This window comes from Cyanistes caeruleus, chromosome 1 (assembly GCF_971803275.1).
Source record: "Cyanistes caeruleus chromosome 1, bCyaCae1.hap1.1, whole genome shotgun sequence".
In the NCBI taxonomy this organism is placed as follows: Eukaryota; Metazoa; Chordata; class Aves; order Passeriformes; family Paridae; genus Cyanistes; species Cyanistes caeruleus.
In genome coordinates, this window is record NC_141701.1 from 152,864,737 (window position 1) to 152,892,357 (window position 27,621).

General features: G+C 50.3%; 3 protein-coding genes and 1 long non-coding RNA gene across 11 annotated transcripts; 1 reads left to right on the top strand and 3 right to left on the bottom strand.

The window, feature by feature from the left end:
• Positions 1 to 286: 286 nt before the first annotated feature.
• On the bottom strand, positions 287 to 4,883 carry LOC147656074 (uncharacterized). Its single transcript, XR_015280338.1, has 2 exons — positions 498 to 4,883; positions 287 to 406 (listed from the first exon to the last, which is right to left on the bottom strand). It is a non-coding gene; the product is annotated as an uncharacterized LOC147656074 (long non-coding RNA).
• Positions 4,884 to 5,890: 1,007 nt separating this feature from the next.
• On the bottom strand, positions 5,891 to 7,157 carry H2BK1 (H2B.K variant histone 1). The gene is made up of 2 exons (XM_023922105.2): positions 6,944 to 7,157; positions 5,891 to 6,258 (listed from the first exon to the last, which is right to left on the bottom strand). Exons 1-2 carry the CDS (start codon positions 7,061 to 7,063, stop codon positions 6,022 to 6,024), a joined length of 357 nt encoding a protein of 118 aa, XP_023777873.1. The 5' UTR covers positions 7,064 to 7,157; the 3' UTR covers positions 5,891 to 6,021.
• A 3,655-nt stretch (positions 7,158 to 10,812) lies between these two features.
• On the bottom strand, positions 10,813 to 21,861 carry ABCF2 (ATP binding cassette subfamily F member 2). Of its 7 annotated transcripts, none has more exons than XR_015280304.1 (15): positions 21,503 to 21,861; positions 20,898 to 21,065; positions 18,338 to 18,550; positions 17,238 to 17,420; positions 16,759 to 16,930; positions 16,513 to 16,608; positions 15,364 to 15,466; positions 15,186 to 15,281; positions 14,964 to 15,083; positions 14,329 to 14,418; positions 13,991 to 14,101; positions 13,670 to 13,732; positions 13,076 to 13,204; positions 12,049 to 12,344; positions 10,813 to 11,418 (listed from the first exon to the last, which is right to left on the bottom strand). XR_015280304.1 is itself a non-coding variant. In XM_086867683.1 (15 exons), the coding sequence occupies exons 1-15, from the start codon at positions 21,549 to 21,551 to the stop codon at positions 11,281 to 11,283; spliced, it is 1,935 nt and encodes a 644-aa protein (XP_086723809.1). In that variant the 5' UTR covers positions 21,552 to 21,822; the 3' UTR covers positions 10,813 to 11,280. The 7 variants fall into 7 exon arrangements, 3 of the variants coding, with proteins under 3 accessions (XP_086723809.1, XP_086723818.1, XP_086723831.1); XR_015280305.1 differs by having other exon boundaries at positions 12,049 to 12,690; XR_015280306.1 differs by having other exon boundaries at positions 21,304 to 21,678.
• CHPF2 (chondroitin polymerizing factor 2) lies at positions 21,504 to 26,838 on the top strand. 2 transcript variants are annotated; one of them, XM_023945694.2, is made up of 4 exons: positions 21,504 to 22,080; positions 23,882 to 24,446; positions 24,888 to 25,070; positions 25,356 to 26,838. In XM_023945694.2, the coding sequence occupies exons 1-4, from the start codon at positions 21,809 to 21,811 to the stop codon at positions 26,616 to 26,618; spliced, it is 2,283 nt and encodes a 760-aa protein (XP_023801462.2). In that variant the 5' UTR covers positions 21,504 to 21,808; the 3' UTR covers positions 26,619 to 26,838. The 2 variants fall into 2 exon arrangements, with proteins under 2 accessions (XP_023801462.2, XP_023801461.1); XM_023945693.2 differs by having other exon boundaries at positions 21,947 to 22,080; positions 23,848 to 24,446.
• The last annotated feature ends 783 nt before the right edge of the window (positions 26,839 to 27,621 follow it).

Below are 27,621 nucleotides of genomic sequence, written 5' to 3' on the forward strand. Positions count from 1 at the left end.
GCTCAGGAGGTAGAGGATATGGCCTGAATACTGCTCACACCACCAAGGCCAGCAGGACGAAGATAGAGTGGCATCAGGAGCCTTGTCCTCCCACATATGGTTTCTATCCTGCATGGCGGGAGGGGACAGCAGAGGGTGCCCACACAGCAGTCAGAGAGGAACAGAGAGAGCAGCGAGGCCACTCTCCCTACCAGCCCCAACCAGTCCCCACAGAAGCGCTGCTGACGCTGCTGCTGCTCCCTCAGCTCCCTCGCACCTGGTCCCTCCAGCTCGTGCATCTCCCATGAACATTCAGGAACACAGGCTTGTCCTGAGCTTCAGAGCCAGCCTAGGACAGCTGACACAACTCCTCCAGTGGTGTCCAGAGCACAGCAGCTGAAAGCCCTGGGGCTTCATTGTCAGGAACCTGCAGTGACACAAGTCCAAGGGCTGGTCAGAAAGTGGCCACAGGTGAAGGCCAGGACTCCTGGTTCCATCACCAGGCATGCCCCACACACCTCTACTGCCACAGACAGTGTCCAACTGCCCTGGCCTGGCTGTGCCTTTTCTCTCACTCCAGAGGACACCATGTCTATCTTGTCAAATAAACGTCTCCATAGGGCCAAGCACTGCAGCCATGGTGGGGGAGATGCATTCAGAGCCTCAGAGGTTGTGTGGGGAGGGAGCAGCATGCGTGGAAACGAGCCTGTAACGAGTTTGTAATATGCATGTGTGGCACGGCCTGCGCAGCGTCATCACAATGGCACAGGCACTTTCCCGCCTCATTGCCTCCCAAATGGATTTTAAATATCATTCCGAGGACACAATTATTTAAAACGCTGAACTAAACACTCACTAATGGGAAAACGGCGTGTGGCCTGCAGCAGCCATTCCTCATGGGGCCACTCTGCCCATGTCATCCTCTTCTCCAGCCCCACACCCTGAGTGGGGCCACATGGAAGCATCCTCCTCCTCTTCCTTGGAGGCCAAACCACTGGTACCTGCCTTAAGCCCAGGCTGATGCATATTGTTTATGTGAGAACACACCTTTTGTCCCCATCCCAGTGACCTCCACCCTCAGAGCAGCTCCCAGGCACCAGGGGCACTGCGAGCCAGCCCCCACGTAGCACCTCACCAGACAGAAGGTCTTTCTGCCTCTCCCCAGTTTGGCATCAGGTAATACAGGGCTACACAGGGAGAGGACAAGGATGAGACCAAGGATAACTCCTGACCCCCTTTGTATGGCCCTGGAAGTTATGATTACAATATAAGATTTACTTTTTCACTTAGTCTGAATACCTCCCATACCCCCAAGCACAATCCTGAGCAGGGGAGAGGAAGAAAGTAGCATTATTGTTGGTTACATTCAAGAATCCAGAGCACACAGAGCATGAAAAGAGAGAAAAAAAACAAGGAAACAAACTATTTGTAGCAACCCTTGCTGGGGAGAGCAAAGATAGAGACAGCTCCGAGGATGCCATGGACACTTGGTCCCATTACATCACTGGCAATATCAGTGATGACAGAGTTTCAAACAACAGTGCATCTGCTGATGGGGAGTGCCTGCCTGACCTTTGATCATCTGCTCTCTCCTTTCCTCCACACAGGGATTCTAAGGCCACCACAAGCTGCCAGCACTCAGAGACAACAGCCAACCTCAGATTAAACGGAGAAGGGAAGTGACACAGCCCAGCACCATCCCCACACAATAGCAGTTGAGCACAGAGAGGATGAGAGTCCATCTCTGGAACCCCGGCTGTACATCACAAGTTCATATTTTAACAGCTTTGGCATCACCAGGGCTATCCATCACCAGCTCATTTTCCTCCATGTGCTGAACTGCTCCTGCCTCTATTTGGAACAGTGTCTAATGAGGCACCGGAGCAGCCACCTGGCAACACGGCTGCTAAGGGACACAACATGGGAAGAAGAATACACACAGGTCTGCACGCTGCTGCCAGCCTCCACTGCCCAAGAAGCTCCCTCCCCTCAAACCTGCTCCACTCATAACAGACCTCAGGGATGCTCTGCTCCTGGTTCTCCTCCATGTGAGTGGAAGAGCACACTCTTAAACCATTGCTCTCACAGACAGGAAAACAGAACACAGGCATTGGTAATATTTTCACGAATGCTCATTAAGCACTACAGTGCTCTTTTTGAGAGGTTGAAGAAAGGACAAAGAAAAAAATAAAATGTTTCTAGCCCACAGGCATGCATAGCTTAAGACAGAACATAGGTGTGGGGCCAGGGACATGCAAAACAATAGTGCTGCAGCACTAAAAACTTGCTGTGAGACTTGTGAAGACACAGGCAGACCTGGACAAAGACTCACATGGAGCAAGGACAAGACATTTTGGAAGAGAGCCTGCACAGGCTCCAACTTTTGTTTTTTGTGTAACCTGAGTGCTTCTGAGTTGTTCTCACAGTGACCCTGTGACTCCCTACTGGGCAGCAGAGCCTAAAAGCAACTTTGCCCAGATCTCACTGGAGTTGCAAGCCCAGCCTGAAAGCAGCTGAGTTGAGGCATGGTCCTCACCAAAGCTCATCAGCTAAACACGGGGCGAACCCTCAGGAAAAGGCAACCCTGTATGACATCCTGTGCAGGCATCCTGGGAAAGCCCCAGCAGGACTTGCTTTGGGGAAACGAGCAGCAGGATCCTTGCACAGCAAGAGATGAACCCACTCCCCATAGGGGAAATATGAAAGGGACAATGTCGGCTGGTTCAGTGCACAACTCCCTTGTTCCGAGAGAAACCTCCTCCTTCTGCCCCTCAGTCCTAGTGCATCTGCATTACCTGTGACATCTCTGGGGAAAGGCGGGGACCTAGTGAGAGGGATGTGAGGCCAGTCTCCAACTGCGTTCTTCAAGTCTTTTTTGGGGGTGGGGAAATGGGAGGGTGCGACACAAAGCAGGACGCAAAAGTGGAGTATTGGAGAATCAAGCACCTACACCTTTAAATCCTTTCTCCTGTGGGGCTCGGCCGGTGCTCGATGCTCCATCAGACACCTGCAGGAGACAGCCACTCACCTGATCATCAGTCAGCACCTTATCCACACAGCCAGCCCGGTACCTGCCGGGAGAGCCGGGTACCGGGGGAGGAAGCTGCACGGTCTCCAGGCAGCTGCTCCGAGCCGGTTCCCCGGGGCTCCTGCTCATGCCGCAGAACTGGATCTGAGCTCAGGCAGTCAGAGGGACCCATCTCCAGGGCAGGAGGAGAACTGCAGCTCCAGGCTGCTCCTCAGCATTCCCCATCCCTCGGAGAGCACGGCTGCACACTCCGAGAGCTGCTGGAAAGGGGACTAAGATGCAGTGAACGAGTAAAAAGTTAGGAATGTTTCTCCATTGCCTCCTCAAAGATAAAGGTTTTTAAGTTAAAGTTTCGAGCTCCCTCCAACAACGAACAGAAACTGCTTTATTTTAGAAAATGAGTCGGCCTCTTTGAAGGTCATTGAAAGAGCTTGGGGGTGATACATCAGGCAACCAAGTAATAAACGCTTCATCCTTCAGGCAAATTTCGGCAGGCACTAAGGAACAGCGAATGAAGTTTAAGCGAGCAAGGATGAAGATCTCCACACACCTGCTGGTGCCAGGAGGTGGCTGTAACGTTGTCACTTTCAACTCGCACTGTAAGCAAGTACCTAACAAGGGCTGCAAAATCTACAAAGTGTCAAAGTCTTTCCTGGCTGCTCCTATGAGGCTTTTCGTGCTCCCACCACCCCGCTGGCCTGGCTGCCATGGCACTGCTCCCTCTCTGGATTGCTTGCCAGCTCTCAGAGGGACTTCACCAGGGAAAGACCCTTCACACCCAGCATAGATCTCCCCCATTGCACTCTGTAAGCCAGCTCTGACCCATGGTGGTGCTCACCCCTTTCCTGGGCTTTTCATAATTATTTTTGGCATTTTCCTTATTTTCTATTTCCTTTGCTTTTCTCCTTTATAAAGGGGGAAGGAAATCACTCTGTATTCCACCATCTACCCTCATTTATGTTTCAATCTCACTTTCAAATATGTTTAGAACCTAGTTCTTTTCCACAATTATGGATTAAGGCAAAACATGCCTCTCCTCATCTTAGGTCAGAACACAAGCGCAGATAAACGGCCTGGCGAGCAATAGAACAGATTCAGCAAGGAGACGACTCCCACTCTTTGGCTGGACTCCCCCAGGCCTGCCTCCAACCCAAGCATGCAGCTGGGGATCCCTGCAGCTGCTCTGCCTCTAGTACCAGCCACACAGCCTCTCCTCTCAGCACAGCCACCACAACAGCTAGAGGGAGGAAAAGAAGTGCAGCCCACACCTCTGCTCAGGGCCAGTTCTGGCTTGCAGGCCAGACACAAGGAAGAGATCACTCTCCAATGCCCTCCTACAGTCGAAAGGAAACAGACCACCCAGTACAGCCCCTTCGCTCCCTCCCCCAGCCAGTCCCACCTCTGTAGGAGCAGGGATGGAGCTGAAGGCACAATGCTCAGGGCTGCTGCCTCCTGTACTCTCCCTAGAAGCATCACATACATCTTGTCTGGCCCACTGTGGAGCCAGGCTGACCCCCATCAGAGATCAGCATCTGTCACAGCTCCATAGCTCACGAGACTCAGTAGCACCTCACAAGCTGGTGAAATCCAGGATTTCCCCATTTACTGTCACCTTGGAACTTAACACAGTGCTGGTTCCTCCTGATACTGGCTGTGAAGATGCTAGAACCAGGCATCCAGTCCCAGTGTGAGGCTGGCAAAAGGCACTGGAACAGGTTGTCCTGAGAAGTTATGGATGCCCAGGCATTCAAGGTCAGGTTGGACAGAGCTTGGAGCAGCCAGGTCTAGTGGAAGTTGTTTCTGCCTGTGACAGGGAGGTGGGTTTGGATGGGCTTTATGTCCCTTTCAGCTGAAACTGTTCTGTGATCTCCACCCAGAACATGGACCGCATTTGCTTCACTCCACCACAGACCCTCTGCGCAGGGATCCAGGACAGCCCCACACATCCCAAGACGCTGCTGTGCTTACAGGGCAGCCGAACCATCCACACAGGGCCATGGCCCTCGGCACAACACTCAGCCCTGTAGGCTGCCAAGGCTTCACATGGACAGACTGAACTTGCTCATGTTCCCTTCAGGGCCCTGGATCCCTCCTGTGAGAAGCACCTGGGGATACAAGGAAAGGCAGTGAGGGCCAGTCATTAATATGATGGCCCAAGGCAGAACATACAACACCCAGTCCTAGCCCCGTTTAGAGCCCTGCAAGATAAAGCTCTCTTTAAAGACTCTGGAAACAAGTAGAGATGATGGCCATATGTATAGAAAGAAAACCATTTGGTTTTCCTGGCAGTGAAGCTCATTTTGCTTCAGTTCTACCTCTCCCAGAAAAGGAGAAAGTTTTCACCAGATGAAAAAACAAAAAATCCCAAACCAAACAAGAAAACCAAAACAAAAACAGCTAACAAGGAAAAACCCTCATTCCCACAGCCCACCAGACAAAACAAACAAACAAACACCAAATCAATCAAAGAACAACAGCTTTGAAAATAGTTTATAAACATTTTAGAAAAACCCTTTACTCAGTGCTAGCTTCATCCTATTGATCCAAGGAGATTTAGCATCTCCTCTGACCAGCATAAACTGATAACTTGGGCAGAAAGACCCACCACAGTTAGGAAGCAGTTGAAAAACAGCAGGAAAGTCAAAGGTAGAAGAAGTTTTTAGCAGTCAAGAATCTGAAAGCCATAGTTTGGAGAACTTCAGAGAACCCAATATGCTTCCCATAATAACCCCAGCTTTCCCCAGGCATGCCCTGTGGTCCCTGCTTCTAGTTGCATGTGGTGGTTTTCAAACAGCAGCTGTTCTTCCAGCCCTACCAAACAATCCCCATGGCCACAGTTTAAACTGCCTCACAATTTGTGATACAAAGATTAAAGACACGTTCTGCGTTTCTATGCATTTTTTATTTGCAGGCAGGGAACAGGAGATTTTGCTTTTTCTGTTGAGTAGGACCAAATACCAACTCCTGTAGGAGAAGGAGCTGGCCCTGGGCTGGTTTCCCTGGGGCCCTGTTGGTCACTTGCTGCTGGTGTACTTGCTGACGGCCTTGGTGCCCTCGGAGACGGCGTGCTTGGCCAGCTCGCCGGGCAGCAGGAGCCTGACTGCCGTCTGCACCTCCCGGCTGGTGATGGTGGCACGGTGGCTGTACTGGGCCAGGCGTGAGGCCTCCAAGGCCAGGTGCTCAAACATGTCATTGACAAAGGAGTTCATGATGCTCATGGCCTTGGAGGAGATGGCGAGGTCAGGGTGCACCTGCCAGATGGTAACCAAACATTGTCTCAATCTCACATATTCATCACCCTGTAAGGAATGGGAGACCCATTCCCCATCCCAGACAGGGCACTCTAACTCCAAAAGTACCTGTAACTGCCACCCTTTAAGGGTTTCAAATCATGGGCCACTTTAAACTCAGGACAGGCTCTCATAATGCTACAGGAGCTTTGACATCACACTGGCAGAAGCCTCCCCACAATGCCCATGAAAAACGTGGCTGGGAGGGGTGGAAATCAGTCTCCAAGTCCTAGCTACAGGCTCGTGCTGACAACTGTGGCCTAGAAAACACATGGACACTTCCAAAAATGCTCTCACCTCTTCATCAAAAATCACCAGACACCTACTCACAGGGCCAGAAGCAGCTGTTTCTACTATACTGACTTCCATGAAATTATTTCTTCAGTCAGAGCTAAGCACCAGAGCATGTTCCCTCCAGGTAATATTTTCTACTCTAGATCCATCTCTACTACCACTACAGTCCACCCCCTCAACTTCTAGGCTTCAGCTGAGGTTCTCCTGTACCCACACTTAGACTTCATTTCTTTCCCCATCTCTCTAGAAACTCAGATTTTTCTTCCTTACTCTTTATGGTGTTAAGACACAACAGGTGAAAAGTTACATTATATACAAAGCAGCTTCTAGCAGAAAAGAAACATTTACTCACCTGCTTCAGTACTTTGTAAATGTAGACTGAAAACACTTCCTTTCTCTTAGGCTTCCTCTTAGATCTTTTTTCCCCAGAAGCAGCAGGATCACCATCTCTCTTCAGAAGTTCTGAGCTCATCCTAACCTCCAACAGAGCAACCAGCAAGTGCTGTGGGGCTGTTTATATAGCACAGGCAGCAGAACCCAACCTGCCTCAGTTGTGGTCCCCAAGGAGCAGGACAAGTACACACCTGTGGCTGATTGTTCCACTTTGCACTAAACGAAAAGCAGCTGGCCTGAGAGGAGCTTGGAAGTGACAGATGCAGCTAAACTTTCAGACCTGAGAAGTTTGAGTGTAACCTGGGCAAAGAAGGGCAAGAGCAAAAGCATCTGATTTACAGGGGACTGAATTACCAGAGAAGAGCCATTCCTGAGTCCAAAAGGGGTTTGGTGAAGGGAGGGATCTTTCTTTGGTGGAAGGCTGTGGACTGGAGTACTCTAGGTACTCCAGAATCAAATGGAGTCACATCTGTGCTATGGAACAGGTAATACCACCAGAGGAAACCCAGTAACTGTAGGAAACATTGGTCCAGAGATGAAACAATGGCATCTGTAAGCACTGTAAACAAAACCCTACCAGCCAAACTTCCCCTGCTACTCAGTCTGCTCTTGGGATCCCACCTGCTGCATGCAACAGAGCCTAGAATGTCAGGGGGCACGCAGTGGAGGGCTGACACACGAAGTGTGGATTTGATCTGTCTTGGAAACCATTGATTACGCTAATGGGGGTAAATGTGACACAGGATTTAGGCTTAGCCAGGAAAAACATGGAGCAACACATCAGAGATGTGAACAGAAGTTTTCTGTGCTTTGGAGAGAAAAGGAAGTCTTTCAGTGGACACCACTACAGCCATTTCATAGAAGGGGACGCCAGTATGCTTGTTTGGTGGTGGAACACACTGGGGTCTCTGTGCTCCCACGTGGAGTCTCCTGCTCAGGTACACACATCGTACTGGCACACCCTGAGCAAATCATATCTTCCAAAGAGTGAGCTTGGGAGACCTACTCATCAATCAGTGATTCTGCTACTGCTTGTGCAGCCCACAGCGTTTCGCTGAATTGTTTTATTCTCAGCCTGTGCTCATGGGGAGGCACCTGATCACCCTCCCCTACTGCAAACAATTGTCACAGTGGCAAGGGGGGCCAGTGACACAGCGAGATTCTTGCTCCCAGAAACTGAAACATTAATGATCAGGCAGTACAGGCTGGAATGGCCAGGTCAGTGTATTTGTGAAGGAGAATGGGCTTGTGAAGCTATGTGGTAGTGGCATTTTCTTGAAACAGGAGTGACTAATACTGGGAGTGAGTAGCAGGGGATATCACCACCTGTGCTTTGTAAGGGGCCGTGTGTTGTCTAGGAACAGTACAGGGAACAGTACAGTCCCTCCCCCTCTGAGGGACATTCCACCACCCTCCTTGTAATGGGAGATGTGTTATCTTGGTCCCAGGTCCCAGCACCCAGGCAGGGACTCTTGTGCTGAAGGAGCTGGGGGCTGTTGTGTCCTGCCCCCGCTGCCACCCTGTTTGTGATACACAGCTTTACACAGTGATAAACACACAGCTGTCTTTTCTAAAAAAAAAACTATTTAGCTGGAAGGGAGCCCACTGGTGAAGGAGCAGCAACTGGTCACTCAGCATTAGACACAGGGAGCCTTTAGGCACCAAGGGTGGAAGCTCGTCCACTGAACAGTACAGTCAGCTTTGAACTCTCAGGTTTGGAGAATTACCATCTGCTTCCCTGGTCTGCATGTGCTAGAGGCTGTACACGCTGCTGTGTGCTGGGCCTGACTTATCCTGCTGCTGGCTTGTGGTGTATGGATCTACTTGCAGCACACACACAAGGGGAATTCCACAAGCCTGCACCTGCCACTTCTGGTTGTGGCTGTGTTAGAGCCAACTTTCCTTTTGGATAACAGGCAAGTATGACTGTGCAGGTGCTGGGTCACTTCTTTTACAGAAATTACCATCCCAGCAACTAAGGAGCAATTCTTGTAATTTATTGATAGTTTTGCTTTTCTGCAAAACCAGAAAATTCTCAGCTGAAAGCCCCAGCTTGTGGCTGTCCCTGAGATCAGTGATCCAGGACATCTGTCTGCCACAGCTGCTTCAGCACAGCCCAACAAACTGTCACCACAGAACAAATCGAGGTTAAATCAAGGCTGATAAAGCACATTTATAGATTCCATTTCACAAATCCTCACCCACTGTGACCCCTAGTGCAGCTACAGCTGCTTTTGCTTTAAACATGTATTTGTGGTTCTTGTTCATACATCAGAGACGTGGCTGCATCTGAAAAGTTCCTCTCTGCAGCAGCAGAAAGGTAACAGTGCTCTTCTTGGCTCCATGAGCTACAACACCACTCCAACTACTGCCCATTGTGCTGGTTCTCATCCCAGTGTCCACAGGCCATTCTCAGGATTTACCATTCCCAAAGAACTCAGTGTAAGATTGCATCCTGTGTTTATTACCCCCGTATCTGTAATGTAGTGAAAACGGATTGTTGCCAAATCTTTGCTAAGGAAGAGGCATAGGACAAATAGCTCTTGCTTCAGTCAGGACTCTGACCCCACCATTCTGAGCTACTTCACCTTTTCCAACTCACCAACACTACTTCCTACAACCTAGATCAAACAGACGTGTGTTCATCTATTATTGTTTAACTTGTGACCCATCAGTCTTCCACGTTATCACTTTCCTGTCAGTTTTCACTCCCTTGCTCTACCTGATAACTTCCAAGTCCTCCACTGTGAGATATTCATCCAAGTGGCATTTACTGCCATCTAGACCTTTCTTGCAGAACTAGCTTGGAAGCACTTATACTAATTGCATTATTTCCCCAGAAAACATATTATTTTTCTCCTCTCAGATCACTGCTAGAATCAGTGAAAAACCTGAAGGTTGTACTTGATGTACTGGAAGCAGCTTGTGTTGTGACATTTGTCCTATGGATGACACTCAGTGCTTCCACAGCAGCAGTCACAACTTGGATGGGCCCTTTGGGAAAGGAAAAGAAGGAAATACTCCTCAAAAAGTCAGCCAGTGAGTTGGCAACAAAGAATGCACTGCATGGGAGCACAAGTCATTTGTTTGTCCTGTCCTCCCATTCACCCAGCAACTTGTGCTGCTGGATGGGCTGCTGGGCTACATGAACCTTTCCTGTGACCAGTGCTGCCACTCTCATGTGTCAGAAGTCATTAAAATGGTGACTCATGATCAAAAAACGCTATTAAGTTCCATTTGCTACCTACCTTTCTCTTTAGTATAGTAAATTAAACATGTATTTTATTCAAGTTTCTGTGGCTCAGGGTGAGGTTTGAACACCAACTTTTCCAAAAATCTGTTACTGAGAACAAAAATAAAAGAAACTTCAGTTGATTAGTCTTTAGCTAAACCTGCAAGGAACAAGGAACTAATTCATAGTCCAAAATTCCTACATTATTGAGTCTCATTAGACAAATCGAGGTGAAGCAAAATGCCACACCTGAGCCACTGTGTTGGTGAGAACACACACTGGTGTTCCATAGATGTATGTTCTGTCTCTAACACTGATCTTCAGAACACTTTAAAGTTGTGTCTGTCACTGCCTACAACAGAAGCATTTGTGGCTTTTTCTGTGACTCACTGGAAATGCAGTGGTCAGTCTGGCTCAGCAGAGGTGCCCCAGGTGTGAGGACCCTGCTCACTGCCTTCACAGCTCAGTACTCACCACTTCACAGCTCTTAGATTCCAGCCACAGCTTTGGTTGTACTGAGGAACTGCACATTTAGCAGGAAGGGCTGATCTCACTCAAAGCTCAGCACAACTACCATGGCTCACAAACAAGACAAGTTTGTTTTTCTCTCTTTATTGACTGATGGATTCTCGGGCAGATCTGTTAATTACACTGTTAAATAATAGTTAAAAACAAACCAAGGCCAGAGGAGTTTGAAGTGAAGAATCTAAACTGAAGCAGAAATTGGGAAGGAAAAGGCAGGAGAAGCTGGGCTGGGGTTTCCACTTGTGTATCACTGCAGCTTGGACACCTCGACGGCCACCGTTGTGACCCCAAGCCAATAGATTCCAAGGCCTGGCTCAGATGGGACATTGTCTAAATAAGGGAAGAGTTGCCCAAACGTAGCCAGATCAGGAGAGAACAGCTCTGTCCAGACATAGAGGTGCAAGGCAAGTCGAAGGGAAGCAGTATTGCAGCAATCCTAGAACACAGCCAGAGGGAGCAGCAGTTCCCCTCCTGCTAGCGGGCAGGCGAGTCGCGTGGCCACCGCCAGCCCCACGGAGAACGGGCTGGAGGCTCTCAGCTCACACGTTGTGGGTCCGTTTGGTGAGCTGTGGGTCCTCATCCACCAGCTTCGACTTGAGATGCTCCTTGTAGGCAAGGATGTCCCCTTGCCACTTGGTGATTGTCTGCTTCTCACAGACCCAGATCTCCTGTGCCACCTGAGAGCAAACACACAAGGAGGAAGAGGAGGCAGACAAGGAGGAGAGAGGTCTGCAGTACAAAATTTGATAATCTTACCAAAATTATAAAGTTAACTAAAAACTACTATCTGAAATAGAAGATCTGGCAAGAAAAGTTTGATAACATTTAGACTACCAGATAGATACTAGACAAGTATCTAGAGGGGAACATTTTCCCTGGTGTTTTCTGCATAATTTATACAAGATTTTTAGAACTGAAAATCCGAGGCCCCTCTATACTTCTGATTTTGTTCATGGACTAAGATGAAAAGACTTTCTTGCTAAATTGGTAATTGAAACAAAAGTAGTTCTTGACCTGAACTACTTGTATCTATCGCAGTGAAAAATAAAATCATACCTGAACTTGCAGGCAAAGCTATAGCTGATAGATCAACACTTGATATTTGTGGTGGTTTTTATTGTATTTTAAGTAGCTAAAGTTTTCCTGGGCCACCTCAGTAATTGTTTAACACAGAAAGGGAATTATGATTCTTTTTTTTCACTCACCCATCTTTCTGGCACAAGTAAGAGCCAGTCAGTTGAAAACACCTTGTTTTAATTACTAAAATGTCAAAAAGGGGCTCTGATAAAACTCACAGCTGTCCTTACCTGCTGGATGAGTCTGAAGTCATGGCTGACAAGCATCATTCCTCCTTCAAACTCATTGATAGCATCTGCCAGTGCATCTATGGTTTCTATGTCCAGGTGGTTGGTGGGCTCATCCAGGAAGAGCATGTGAGGGTTCTGCCAGGCCAGCCAGGCAAAGCACACACGGCACTTCTGCCCATCAGAGAGGTTCCTGATGGGGCTCACCTGCCCAACACACACATGGCTTGCAGCTCTGCAGTGACCGGACAGCCTGCCACCCTGACCCAAACCATTTGGGTCTCACCTTGGGCTCCCAGCTGCTCCATGACACAAGAAGGCAAATGTTCAGTCAGCCTTATACCTACACTAACCTTCTCCCACCTACGGAAGAAGGGAATTCCAGGGGCTTCTCAAGGACTGTACACAGCAAGGCCCAGCTTGTGCCAAAGGTGTGTAAGGACAATTAATTGCCTTGTATTCACTGACGCAACAATCAAACAACTCTCAACTTCTGCAGTGGGCAAAACCAATGTAAAAATCAACACTGAACTGCAGCGATGCGGACAACTGTCACACACGGGATGCGTCTCGTATAGGAGCAAGTCATGCTTGGACTTAGAGCACTGTAGGTGAGCCCACTCTCTTGTCTGAACCAAGTGGACTCTACAAACAGAAGAGAATCTTCTAGCACTTCTGCCTGATATTCCTCTTGGAAATAGGAGAGAAGCAAAATACTTCAAATTGTAATTAAAACTTGCTCAGGTCTAGCACTATAACAGAACTTGCTTTCTTTTCACCTGGAGTCTGAGGGGGTCCAACCAACCAGTCCCTTCCAACCCACACATTGCTGTGATCCAAAGAAACTTCCAATGACCAGCGAGTTATTTTTTTTCTCCTGTTTCAAAGTCAGAGATGGAAAAAGCATTTTGATGCTGCAGTGTGCCATGCTGCATACTTTATCACACTGTCAGGTACCAGTAAAGTAACAGAAAACACAGAACCTCTACTCCCCTAATGAACAAAGCGCAACTCAACAGCTTATACGCACCTGCTGTTTCCCTGTCAGACCATATCTGCCAATGATTTTCCTCATCTCCTCCTTCTCCTTGATTTCTGGGTAGCATTTCAGCATGTACTCCAGGGGCGAGAGGTCTAAGTCCAACTGCTCTTGCAAGTGCTGACAGAGAAGAGAAGTCAGCTTCAGTCTGTGCAGGCCAACCGCTTCATGGCCATAAGCACTGCCCCCCCTGCAGCCCTCTGCTACCAGGTGAGCAGCAGAACACATCAGCCAATAATCCCACCCACAGGATAGCCTCTGTGCTGAACTAGCAGGGAATAATTTCCATTTCAGGAACAAGACTACTAACTTCAGAATAGGAGGCTTGTCTACCACCAGACACAAGGCAATCAGATCTGCCATAGCAGGTGGGAGACTGAGCAGAAAGGACCACAGCCAACCTCTTTGCAGGGTAAGAACATGAGCTGGAGACCATTCCATGGAACAGTTCCTTCCCCCATCTCCAGACACAGAAAGGCAGCAGTGGGAGAGGCCTTAGAAGCAGAACTAGAGGGGCAAGGTTCCTCATTCCCAATGGCTTTTTCCTCAGTGTTTCCTGTCCCTAGGGGCTGCTGTAGGGAGTACCTGGTGATATCTACCGATCTTCACATGCGAGTGCTTGCGAATCATCCCATCTGTGGGCAGCAGCTAGAAGGGGAAGATAAAATCATTTCACCAGGAAATCTCTCCTCTTGCAGTATACTGAAAATACAGAATCCAGCCATCTCCAGCCTGGCACAGGGGAGGCAGTCTGAACAGGTAATATGAGAAAAAAAGACCTATGTTTCAACAAGGCCATAGGACTTCTATGGCCTGACCAGGGTATTCTAGCAAACAAGAGCAATTTGTTGAAGACTCTCCCGAAAGTAAAGGCCCACAGCAGGGTAGACAATGTATGGAACAAACCTCTCCTGTGAGCAGTTTCAGCAGTGTTGACTTTCCAGCTCCATTGGGTCCAACAAGAGCTACACGAGTATCCAGGTCAATCCCAAACTCCAGATTATTATAGATCCATGGCTGCAAACCACAAACACCATAAAACATTATGCCTTTTCAGTACTCTCCAGAACCTCTCCACTGAAGCTGTAATCTCTGTCCCCAGCAGGCCTAGCATTAGCACTGCCAAGAACTTTGCTCCATTAGTCGTATACTGCAGCCCCCTCAGGAAACTCAACCAAAAGTCTCCCAATCCCAAACAATGCAGGAAATACAAGTGATCTCTGTATGCATACTCCCATACTTACCCCATCCTTGGTGTATCTGAAACTGACATTCTGCACCATGATGACAGGAGGGGGAATTTTCCCACAGGACGGAAAGTAGAATGATAAAGTCTGTTAACACAGAATATCCACCTGTGAGACAGCCCGGAACACACAACAGCCCAGTCATTCCAGTATAACCATATCTCTCTACCAACATCAGCTGCAGACCAAGGCACCAGACTGACTTTTTGTAAGCCCTTCTTGTAACTCACTCATAGTTATTCTGATGAGCTGCTTTCAAGCTCATCTGCTGGCTAACAAATCCCCATTTCTTTCCCTTTGAAACAAAGGGTTTGTACTCTACACAAATAAAAGCGGCACTGAGAATCCTCTCCTATCTCCTATGAGCCTTAGGCATTCCTTTCTGATTTCTGTATCTGCAAAACAGCCTTATTTATATGACAACTCCACTTCCCTCCCCTAGAAAATTCCTCCTCTTCTCATTTTTCAGCATTACTCTGTGCTGAGTACAGGGATCCTTGGCATCAGGAAGGGTATCTTGCTCTTGCTACCAGCTCTGTCAGCCATTCCTGCTGTCTGATGAAGACCCTTCTACTCCTGTAGTCCATGTTTCAAATACAGATCTCTAGATGCAACCCCATGTCTGATCCTACCTTATCATTCACAACTCTCTCTGTCAAGCCAGAAGCCATCATTTTTTGAAGGGTCTTCTCCTTGCTCTGAGCTTGTCTAGCCAGCTTCGCACTGCCATGGCCAAATCGTGCAATGTAATTCTGCAGAAAAAGAGTTAGCCAAAAGTCACAGTCATAAGGTTGACAAGGGGAAGGGACACCCACTAAAAGCGTAGGAAGGTGCTCATGCAGCTAGGTAGGTACCTTCATATGAGCGATCTGATCTTGCTCCCAGTGGAATCGCTTCATTTGATTTTCTTCTAGTTCTAAGCGTGTCTTTACATACTGATCATAATTTCCCTGGAAAGAGAGCATGGAACATCAGATGTGCCCAGAGAACAGCCCCTGTTTCTACTGGTTACATGGGGCTCTGTTTACTCACTGTGTAGTACTTGAGTTTGCGGTTGTGCATGTGGATGATGTTGGTGCAGACACCATTCAGGAAATCCTGGGAATGGGATATCAGCACAAGGATCCGCTTGAACCTGTGGTACCGCATAAGTTTAATTAGACACTAAATTAGGAAAAGAAATCCTGTTCATTGGCTCTGATAGTGACAAAGGCTTTATATGCATACTCTGGGAAATCGGCAGTGAAGCAGCTACAACCAACTGCAGTGAGTAAATCCTGGCAAAAATTTTCACTGTAGTAAAACACCCTGCACCATTACATTGTCTGTTATCACAAAAAGCCCAGAGCTGGCTGCCTGTGTGCAGGTGACTTGTGTCACTGATGCAGCTGACTCCACTGGCATCACATTTCTAAGAAGCTTCAACCCTTGCTGCTTACTTTCCTCTCAGTACAGATTTCCATCCGTTACACACACTGCATCTGGCTCCGCTCCAAATCTATACAACAAAGTGTTAAAGCCTCCCCAAAAGAAGTTCAAAGTTCTTTTCTAAAGTACCTCACTTATAAAGCAAGGATGCAAAAGATTCAACTGACAGAGCTAATGGAAAAACCTCTGCAAAGGCAAAGCCCATCTCACAATACAGTTCTTTTAATGCACACGCCATAACCTGAGCTTCCTAACTGTTCCTAAGCTTTTTACCTTACGCCTTAATATTTTACCTTTGTTATGAAAACCAGTCACCTCACACGCTAGCAAAAGATGAAACCAACACACTCAAATACTACAGTTCTGTGCAAACAGAGAAATGGTGGGCAGGAAAAGGAGCTGGGAGCCAGGTCTGGAAATCTCACACTACTGGTACAGTAAGCAATGCTGGTAACACAGGCTGCCTGGTCCTGGCTTTCAAGGAAGCACCTTTAACCTGGGAGTACAAACCAACATGTCTCATTTCTTCAGTGCCAGGGAGACAGGGAATTGAATTATTCACCCTTGCATCAAAGAATCTGACACAGCAGCAAGCAGACAGTGTCACTGGTACTGGAACACAGCTATGCACCCGCAAGAGCTACACAGTTACTCCTGCAGGACTTGCCTACATGCTGACAAGATGTTCATTGCTCACATGTTGAAAAGCAGAAAAGCACAACCCACAGAAACAGCGAACTCCTCCATGCTTACGTTTTCAGCTCTTCCTCCAACCACACACAGGCATCCAGGTCAAGGTGGTTTGTGGGCTCATCAAGCAGCAGCATGAAAGGCCGAATGAAAAGCGCTCTGCAAGGACAGGGGAGATGACAGCACCAGGTAAGTGTAGGTAACCCAAAGCCTCTCAACTCTGCTCTGAGTTCTTAGAACTGTCTGTGGCTCTGCAGTCTTGAGCAGGCACACATTCTCACAGGAGGCAGGTGACACTATTCCACTCACCTAGCAAGAGCCACCCTCATTCGCCAGCCACCACTAAAGTCCTTCAGCTTCTTCCTCTGCATGGATGGCGTGAACCCCAAGCCATGAAGGATACGTGAGGCCCGTGCTTCTGCCTTATCAGCATCCAGCTCCTCCAGGCGTTCATATAACTCCAGGAGTTTCTCACATTCCGCTGAAAGAGAGCCTGCTGGTCAGCACTTGTGCCTACAAAGGGCTCTCAGCTGCACTGCTGCACAGCTGGGAAACCTCACAGTCCCTCAGCTTTACCCCTATTTGGCCCTCTCCATATCCAAGCCTGAGAAAGTGCTTAAGCTGCCACATGGAATAATTCATTCAAAGAAGTGTCATCCGTACCCATTAGTAGGGCAGCTGGGGGAAACAGGTACCACAACATGTGAGAACTTCCCCAGACAACCCAAATTTTCTTTGGTAGGGAATGAAATGGAGGAAATGTCCCTTGGGACTCTGAGAAGCTTTACCATCTTCATGAGCTAAACGTTCCGCTTCTCGCTCCAGCATGGCCCTCTCTGTATCCACCTCCATCACACACTGCAGAGGGGTCTTGTCACTGGGAGGCATCTCTCGGGTCAGGTGATAGATGTCAATGTGCTCTGGGATAGGCACTTCTCGCTTCCCAATAGCTGACAAAAGCATGGATTTCCCTGTGTGCAGAAAATCACAATTAATTCCTGGATTCAGTGAGATACAATGTCACAGTGAAACAGATAAGATACACTCAAATCCCACTGCAATTCCTTCCTTTTCCAACCTCAGAAAATCCTGGGGAATTTTTTTCCCCAAGAGGCCAGAAGAACTGAAGGCACAGTCTGCTGCCCTAGTGCACTGCCTTGCTAGAACAGGCCAGCCTCCTAGCTAAGGCTCACCACTCCAGTAACAGGACTGAGACATGAAGAAGCTTTTTGGAAACAACTGTACTTCAGCCATTGCCCCGAATTGGGGAACTTTATCTCTGTTGTACTTTCTGCTGTCTAGCCAGGTCTGACAGCTGGTATCAGGATCCCAGATTCTGAAGGCTTCTGACACAGAGGAGAGTAATGCACTCATCCCTAAACAACCTGGATTTTCCTGAAACTTAAACTACATGGTCCCTCTTACTAGTACTTCTCCCATCACACCCATATTGTCCATCTCTCAATGTAGCGTCACTTTCTCCAGGGACTGTACAGTTGCTCTCCTAGTCAGGCCGAACCACACATTTTCTACTCCATACAGTACAAGTTCTTTGACCAACACCATCAGCATTGGGTTTACTGACTCTACACGGGCAAACAGGATTCAGGAAGATTGACAGATCCCACACATCTCACCCAGCTCTCCACAGAAACAAGATCAAAAGCACAGTTCAAATCTAGAATGCAATCTCACACTTCTATCAGCAATCCTAGTAATTCCCCTTCCTGGGTGGAGATATGGGAGAACAGAAACTGCTGGGTCCCAGCCATATCAGTCTAACAGCCCTCCTGGTTTCCAGCACTTCCCACCTGCACTTGCCCAGCTTCTCAGCAGCATGACACCTTTACCGAGTTCCACAGAAACATGTTGCCTCCCGTCAGCTTACCAATCCCATTGAGTCCAATCAGGCCATAGCGTCTCCCAGAGTTCAGCTCCAGTTTGGTGTCACTCAGCAGCTCCTGGCCATGAAAGGTCAGTGAGAGGTTGATGATATGCACATCAGTGCTGTTGGGGTGGGAGGCCAGCACTCCTGTCACAGCTCGGGCAGCAGCTTTCTTTAACTCAAAGTCCTCCAGCTCCTTTGTTAGAGCATCCACCTCTACGTGTAGAGAACACCAGAAGTGTTACTGATTTACAAACATGAGGGAAGCCATAAGCCCCTGCACCAAAACACCCAGGACCACAAAAACAACTCCCATTACTACAGTAGAGTTGAGGATACCCAAGTGCAATGACACTCAGCTTTTCAGCTGGGCGGTTGGATATATATGGTCTAGAGAGAATTTCCACCAGCAAAATATCTAAGTGTCATCTAAATAAAACAAGACCATCAGAACTAAGTGAGCAGCCAGAACAGCGAGCCGTTTTCCAAATGTGATGGGACTAACTCCCCCTGCAGGAAGGACTAGAGAGCATAAAAACATTGCCTACAAGCTTAAGAAAAGGCTTGGCCAGAAAACAAACTGACTAGAAAATAAATGGAGGGAAAGCTGAGAATAGAGAAACAGCAGCAGCATTGAAACAGTCCCTACTAACTTTCTGAGAAGCTACAATGTTCATCTGCATGTTCCCCTCTTCATTTCCTACTACAGTAAAAGCAAATCACAGAATCCTAGAATGGTTTGAGTTACATCTTCTAGAGCATTTAATTCCAACCTGCTGCCACGGCCAGGGACATCTTCTGCTAGAGCAGATTGCTCCAAACCCTGTCCAACCTGGCCTTGGACACTTCTAGGAATGGGACAGCCACAGCTTCTCCAGGCCGCCTGTACCAGAGCCTCACCACCAACCTTCCCGTCATGCTGACCTTCTGTCACAGGCCAACTACACTCCTCAGTGAGAGATGCCGCCCTTTGAAGCAGCCAATGGCACTGGGGATCTTGGCAGGCAGACCTGATTTCAGATTATGCCAGTGTGGAATGACACCCTGGTTGTCAGCATCCAGCACTCCTGGCAAAATCACTATTAACACCATGGCAAATGTGCCTTAGCCAAGGAGCAAAAAATGTCACTGGCACTGATACAGGACCCGTTTGGGCAATGCCACAGAGCAGTGACAACAAATAATAAAACAGGCGAGCAAAAATGGGAAAGGGAGTATCACACTGATGCATAAACATCTCAGTAAGAAATCTGCCGGTATCGACCCACATAGAACCACATGATCTCCTGAGCCAGAAGGGACCCACATCGATCATCGAGTCCAAGTCCCGGCTCTGCACAGACACCGCAAACATCCCACCCTGTGCCCGAGAGTGCTGTCCAGAGAGTCCTGAGCTTTGCTGGGGCCGGGGCCGATCCCTGAGGAGCCTGCCCGCCTCGCCGGGGGAAGCGGGGCCGGTCCCTGAGGAGCCTGCCCGCCCCGCCGGGGGAAGCGGGGCCGGGGCCGGTCCCTGAGGAGCCTGCCCGCCCCGCCGGGGGAAGCGGGGCCGGGGCCGGTCCCTGAGGAGCCTGCCCGCCCCGCCGGGGGAAGCGGGGCCGAGGCCGGTCCCTGAGGAGCCTGCCCGCCCCGCCGGGGGAAGCGGGGCCGAGGCCGGTCCCTGAGGAGCCTGCCCGCCCCGCCGGGGAAGCGGGACCTCTCCCGGAGACCCGCCCGGACCCCGGCCCGCCCGCCGCTCCGGGCTGCACCAATAGGGAAGCGGTATGCAAATATTCCCCGGCGGAGGCCGGCGATTGGGCGGCTCACAGCGCACCGCGGCCGCCCGCCCGCCCCAGCGCTCACAGGACCCCCGTCAGCAGCGGCCCTTCCGCCCCCCGGGGCTCCGGGCCCCGCACCGACTGCCCAGGGCACAGCGCGCCGCGGGCTGAGCCTGGAACAACCCTGCGGCCTGCCAGGTGCGCTAAAGGAGGACCCCAAAATAAACTCTCACTCTGTAAGTGTCACCTGCCCCACTGCTTTTAGGACCAACAGGCACAAAAACTCTTTTAGAGGCAGACTTTTAGTTTCTGCAAAACAGGTACGGCTCTGAGAAAACAGCTGAGCAGAGAGTTAGAGCAAATAGCAGTAAGAATTAATTCGGACGCTACAATACTTTCTGCAGCAGGCAGGAAAACTGCAAACGAAACGAAAACCCAAAAACCCTCAAACAGCTCTGGGCATCACGTAGCAGAAGATACAGACAAGATGTCTGTCTGAGGGGAGGAAAACACCATCAGCCCCCTTCATCTTCACACAGCTATGCCTCAAGCGAGGGCCATGGGCATCCTTCACGCACACGGCCCACGCAGAGCCCGCGGGTGTCCTGCTGCCTCAGGCAGAGCGGTCCCGACGGCAACTACTGCGGCCGCCCGGTTCCGCACAACCCGTGTCCAAGGTGTTTCATCAGAACATCTATGTCGCGACTCGTAAACCGGGACTCAGCCGAGCGCAAACGGTCCAGCCCGTCACGGCGCCGGCCAGGCCCCTCCGCCCTGGGGGGCAGACACAGGACCGGCCACCCTCTCACCTGGCAGCACTGTGCCGTTGGCCTCCGGGGGCCGGACTTCCTGAGGCTCCGTCCCGGCATCACCGTTCTCGTCCGGGACCCGGCGCGGCCGCTGCCGGGCCTTGGCCGCCTCCTTCTTCTTGGCTGCCTTCTTCTTGGCCAAGTCGGAGGGCATGGCGCGGGTGGGAGCTACGCCAGAGGGGGCGACAGGCGCCGTTAGGCCGCGCCGATCCGGCCCGGCCCGGGTCGCCCCGCCTCTGTTCCCCGCCCCGGCGGCCCCGCGGGCCGTCCGCCCCGGCCCGGAGCACACGGTGCCGCCGGCTCCTACCGAGGGTTCCCGCCCGCCTGCTGGGCTGCCCGCGCCGCGCCGCCCACCCCGGCCCTGCCCCGCTGCTCCCCGCTCTCGGCTCCCCGGGCCCGCCCGCACCGGCCGCTCGCGCTTTCCTTCTGTCGCAACAGCCCCGCCGCGACCGCGTGCGCGCGCCCCGCCCCCTCGGCGCACTGGCCAATCGCAGCGCGGAGCGTCACCGCCGCCGGGCGGCGCGCGGCCCTGGGGAGCGCAGTCTGCACGACCGCCGCGCCTCCCGGCATACCGCGCGCCGGCCCGGCCCCGGCCCTGCAGCTACCATAGAGGCGGCGGCGGCGGCGCGGGCTAGAGCGGCCGTCAGGCACCATCGAGAGCGGAGCGGAAGTGGAAGCGCGCGGGGCGATGTGGCAGGTGAGGTGGCAGCGGCGGAACGCGGCCGGGCTGAAGCCGCCGTCACTCCCCGCGCCCTCGTCCCGGAACTCCGGCCCGTCCTCTATCCTGTCACCGTCCTGCGGGTAACGGAGCCCCGGGGCCGCCGTCCCGCGGGACCGCTGCCGCCCGAGCGCCCCGCACCCGCCATGTCCTGCGGCCGCCCCGTGAGCTCGGCCTGGCCGTAGCTGTCGCGATGCGCCTGGGCGCGGTCCTGAGCGCGCTGCGGCCCGCGCTGCCTCTCCTGCTCGGGCTGTCTCTGGGCTGCAGCCTGAGCCTCCTGCGCGCCTCCTGGAGCCACGGGGCAGCCGAGGAACGTTGTCTGGCACCGGGCCCGCCCGCGCCGCCCGCCCGTGGGGCTCCGCCCGAGGCAGCGGAGGGGAGGCCGGGCCCGGGCCACGAGGACTTCAGGCCCCGGATTGTACCGTATTACAGAGATCCCAACAAGCCTTACAAAAAAGTGCTCAGGTGAGTTGTGTTTTTTCTGACCTGGATTTCCTTCAAGCAGAATATTCTCCTGGGAAGTTCTAAATCTTCGTGTGAGTGAACAGGTTCAAGCTGAAATTTGCTCTTTGAGAACTTGTGTAGTAAGAGTGTGGTACACCAAGGTAATGGCCAAGATTGTTACCTTAAGGGGTGCAAGAGATGTGTTCAGGAAATTAACCTGAGGGGGAAAAAGGCAGCAAAATTGCCCAAGAAAAGTGAGAACGTCTTCTCAGTACAGGGAGGGTGATTCTGCCCTGCTCAGGGGAGACCCCACCTGCAATGCTGCATCCATCCCTGGGGTCGTCAACACAAAAAATACATCAGCTTGTTGGAGTGAATCTAGAGAAAGCCACCAAGATGATTAGATGAGTGGAGGAAAGGCTGAGAGAATTTGAATTGTTCAGTCTGGAGAAAAGAAGCTTTACGATGATCTAGCTGCAGCTTTACAGTACTGGAAAGGGAGCAACCAAGAAAGATGGAGAGAGACTGTTTAACAAGAAGGAAGAATGACAGGACAGGGGAAATGATTTCAAACTGAAGGCAAGTTGGTTTAGATCAGATATTAGGAAGAAAGTCTTTTCTGCGAAGATGGCAAAGCATTGGCACAGGTTATCCAGAGAAGCTGTGGCTGCCCCATCCCTGGAAGTGTCCAAGGCCAGGTTTGACAGGGTTTGGAGCAACCTGGTCTAGTGGAAGATGTCTCTACCTGTGGCAGGATGTTGGAACTAGATGATGTTAAAGTGATGTTAAAGGTCTCTTCCACTCCAAACCATTCTGGGATTCTGTGGTTGTTTTGTTACTCATGTTTAATAGAACATGTTAAATTACTCTTCAAAATTTAGTATAGTTGGTCTATTCATTAGGAAAATTTTGATCATGTGTATGTGTTAACAAGATTTTCCTGCCTGACCATCCAGGAACCGCTCTGGTGATCACACTGCCACTGCCCTAGGCTGTCTGTGCTGGGACCAAGTCTCCTTTGCAGCTACAGCTCTGGTGATCCAAGAGGTGCCTTGCTCGGCTCCTTCCACACACCATGCTCATACTGCCAGACAAGTTTCCTTGGCCCCAGGTTTCCTGTAGCAGAGTCCCTTTGGTTTTTCTAAGTATTTCACCTGTGGTGCAGCAATATCATAACAGCTCAGGGTGGTGCCTCTGCAGAGGGATCCTGAACAAGGGGAGTCCTGGATTTTTGTACCCTCACAGTCTCTGTATTCTCTTGATATGTTTCCTCATGTGCTTCTTGGTGCAGTGGTGGTTTTTGGTCTGGAGTCTTCTCATTGTTCATTGGGTCCTGCAGGGCTTTGTGCTGTTTGTGAGGCCAAAGATCACCACCCATTGCTGGCTCATGGCCTGGTGCTTCAGTGATCTCCCAGTAGCCAGGCCCCATGTGCAGCTGGTGCACCCCATCACACCTCAGCCACCAGCACTGGGAGACTCCTCAACAATCTTTCTTGTGTTTTTATTGAGCATACCTGCTAAGCTGCCCTGTGTACTAAGCTCCAAATAGTTAGCTCTGTGGTATTTTAATTTTAATTGCACTGGCACAGTTTTTTGGCTCAGATAGATAACATGAGATTGTAGCTGCCTTGAAGGAAGAAAGTGTTTTCACAAAATGGGATTTTCACTAGTGAGTCTTCTCTTAAAGCTCTATGACTAGGCTTGACTTTTTCGCTCTGTGTAGATTCCAGCTGTTAAAGACTTATCCCAAGTTACCATCATTCTTTGATTTTTTTTTTTCTCCTCCAGCTGTTTGTCATGTAAGTATGTACTTCCTTTACAGAACTCGCTACATCCAGACAGAATTGGGATTCCATGAGAGACTGTTTGTGGCTGTGCTGACCTCCAAGGCCACACTGAACACATTGGCAGTGGCAGTGAACAAGACAGTGGCCCACCACTTCCCACGCCTGCTGTACTTCACCGGGCTGCGCAGTGCCAAGGTGCCCCATGGCATGGTGCTGGTGGCCCATGGTGACGAGAGGCCCATTTGGCTCATGTATGAGACCATGAACTATATCCATCAACATTTTGGTTCTGACTATGACTGGTTCTACATCATGCAGGATGACACCTATGCCCAAGCTGAACAGGTCAAGGCTCTGGTGACACACCTGAGTATTAACCAAGATGTGTACCTGGGGCGAGCGGAGGAGTTCATCGGGGGAGATGAACAGGCCCGTTACTGTCACGGGGGCTTTGGCTACCTGCTGTCCCGTAGCCTCTTGCTTAAGCTCCACCCACACCTGGACAGCTGTCGCAATGAGATCCTCAGTGTGCGCCCAGACGAGTGGCTGGGTCGTTGCATCATTGATTTCCTTGGCATTACTTGTGTTTCCCAGCTCCAGGTACTACCTCCCTGCTCAGGTTTTGTGTTAGCTGGGCCTTAAAAAGCCTGGAATCTTACTTGTTCTCTACTGCATAGCCAAGTAGCTTTTTTGTGGAAAAAACCTGTGAGTTGCAGAGGAAGGAAGGGCTCTGTGCTATGGCAGCACTGAGGGGGAGGCCCAGAATCACAAGTGGGATGTTGAGGGAGAGAGCACACACGGGGTTTAATTTTCTTACTAGCAGGGCTGATTCACAGGTTTTTTGAAGGCAGGATAAAGGGTGTGTTGGTACTGAGATGCAAGTGGGAATGCAGTGCAGGGTGGGAGGGACAACTTACCTTTTTTTTTTCCTGGATACTACAGTCAGTATGGAAAGAGGGGCAGATGTGTGTCTGGGGTGAGGAAAGGCTGCTCTGTGAACTCAAGTTCCATGCCAGTCTTTCTGGCTTTTGTCTGCTTCAGGGCCAGCATTATCACACTTACGAACTGGCCAAGAATACTGAACTGGAGAAGGAAGAAGAAGAGGAGTTCCAAGCAGCTCTTGCTGTGCACCCTGTTTCTGACATGACCCTGATGTACCGGCTGCACAAGCAGTTCAGCAGGATCCAGCTGGACAGAGTCTATCAGGAGATCCAGGACCTCCAGGTATGTGGTGAGGGTTACCTGCAAAAACTCCTTGACCAAACAGATTTCCTTAATTTTCAGCACACTGGAGGAACATCATTGCTTCTGTTTGTGGGCACCTGTCAGTCAGACACAGGCTCTAGTCCCTTGTCTCAGAAACGGCACATCTGATACCACGTTACCCCAAACTCCTGGTGTGACACTACCCATGTACAACTGTAGGTGGTGAAGTGGGTCTGGGGAGGAGCTGGCCTAGACCTCTTTGAGAACATAGTGGCCATCAGTTTGTGCTCTCTCTTTGCACAGATGCAGATCAGGAACCTGACAGCACTGACCCCTGCAGGTGAGGCAGGTGTGACCTGGCCTGTGGGCATTAATGCTCCATTCCTTCCAAAGTCCCGTTTTGAGGTGATCAGCTGGGACTACTTCACGGAACAGCACCTCTTCTCCTGTCCTGATGGCTCCCCAAAGTGTGAGCTTTCTGGAGCCAGTAAGGCAGATGTCAGTGAAATCATCGAGTCTGCAGTGGAGCAGCTGAACAGTCTCTATCAGCCCCTGCTCCGCTTCAGCAAGCGGCAGCTGCTGAATGGCTACCGGCGCTTTGACCCCACACGGGGCATGGAATACACCCTGGACCTGCTCCTGGAGGCTGCCACCCAGAAGGGTCACAGTCATGTTCTGGCCAAGAGAGTGAGCTTGGTACGACCCTTAAGTAAGGTGGAAATTATTCCTATGCCATATGTGACTGAGGCCACACGGGTGCAATTGGTGCTTCCCTTGACAGTGCAGGACCTGGATTTTGTAGCAAACTTCCTGGATATGTTTGCTATGAACACACTGGACACGCATGATAATGCCTTGCTGACTTTGCTTTTTATCTACCATCCCTACGATGCTCAGAGAGTTGGTCAGGTGGATGTTTTTGCTGGAGTCAAAGCCATGGTAGGAGAGCTAGAGAAACGCTATGCAGAAGTTAAAATCCCGTGGATTAGTGTTAAAACAGAGGTGCCATCACAGGTGAAGCTCATGGATATAGTCTCAAAGAAGCACCCTGTGGACACACTGTTTTTCTTGGCCAGCGTTTGGACAGAGATCAACATGGAGTTTCTGAACCGCTGCCGCATGAATACCATCAGCAATTGGCAGGTCTTCTTCCCTGTGCATTTCCAGGAGTTCAACCCTGCACTGGTGTACCGTGGTGAGCAGACAGCATCTTCCAACACTGACTTCCTGAGAGATGGGCATTTTGACAGACATTCCTTTGCTGAGGCCTGCTTTTATAATTCTGACTATATGACAGCACGTACCAAGCTCGCAGCCGATATCCTGGACCGAGATGAGGTGCTGGAGAGCATGGAGGTATTTGATGTCTTCCTCCACTATTCTGGCCTGCACCTGTTCAGGGCTGTGGAGCCGGGGCTAGTGCAGAAATATACACTGAGAAGCTGCAATCCCCGGCTCAGTGAGGAGCTGTACCACCGCTGTGTGCTCAGTAACTTGGAAGGACTTGCATCCCGCTCACATTTAGCTATGGCTCTCTTTGAGCAGGAACAGGCCAACAGCACTTGAGAGATGAGAAACATCAAGAGCTTCTCAGCACCTTAACACTTGGCACTTTCCATCACCTTCCCAGCCTTGCCATGGGTGAAGGGGTATGTGAGGTTAAGGGAAGAGGACTTTCCCAGAGCTACTCTGAGGCACATGGGCTATGAAATGAGGCAGTTTCAGTAGAGGGGATTTGGTTTGCTTTTGGGGTTTTTAAAAATAAATTTAATTTTCTTTCCAGGCAGAGTAATGTCATCACTTGTAAACTTTGCAGCCTCTGGGATGAGGGAAGTAAACAAGCTGTAGAATGGATCTTACTTAAAGCTATGTAATTCTGCTGAACAGTGCAGGGAGGGAGTGAGTATGAGCTCTGTACTTGGACAAAATTACATTGACTGTGCTACTTTCAGGGCTATTGCTGCACCCTCCTTTGTGTTTATGCATTTCACTTTTTCAAGAAGCATAAACACAGTTTGTCTGGTTTAGCTGGACAAAGCTATTCAACCACTTTCACTTTGCTGGTTTTGGCTCTTCAAGAGCTGCAGAGTGGTTCCAGTTTAAATATCTTGGGGATGGAGACTTCATAGTCCCTCCCAGGAGTATGTTCCAGTGGATAGCACTTGTACAGTTCAAAACTTCTTTCTCCTGTTTGAATGAAATTTCTTGCATTTCAGTTTGGGCCCATTGCTTCTCTCAGCATCGCTGAACACCACTGAGCAGCAGTTGTTTCTGTCTACCTTACACTTTCCCGTTACTGACACACACAGATGAGACTGCCCTGAGTCTGTTCTCCAGACGAAACAGTCCCAGCTCTTGCAGTCTCACTGTTAGGACAAACGCCCCCATTGCCACATCCCTTTAATAGACTAACTCCAGTATGTCCATGTCTGTCTTGTATTGGGAAGCCCAGACTGGACATAGCAGCACTCCTGGCATGTCTCACTTGGGCTGGGGAGACAGGTCATTGTCTTTGACCTGCTGGCCACGGTCCTTCTGCTGCGGCCCGGGATGCTGTCGGCCACCTTTG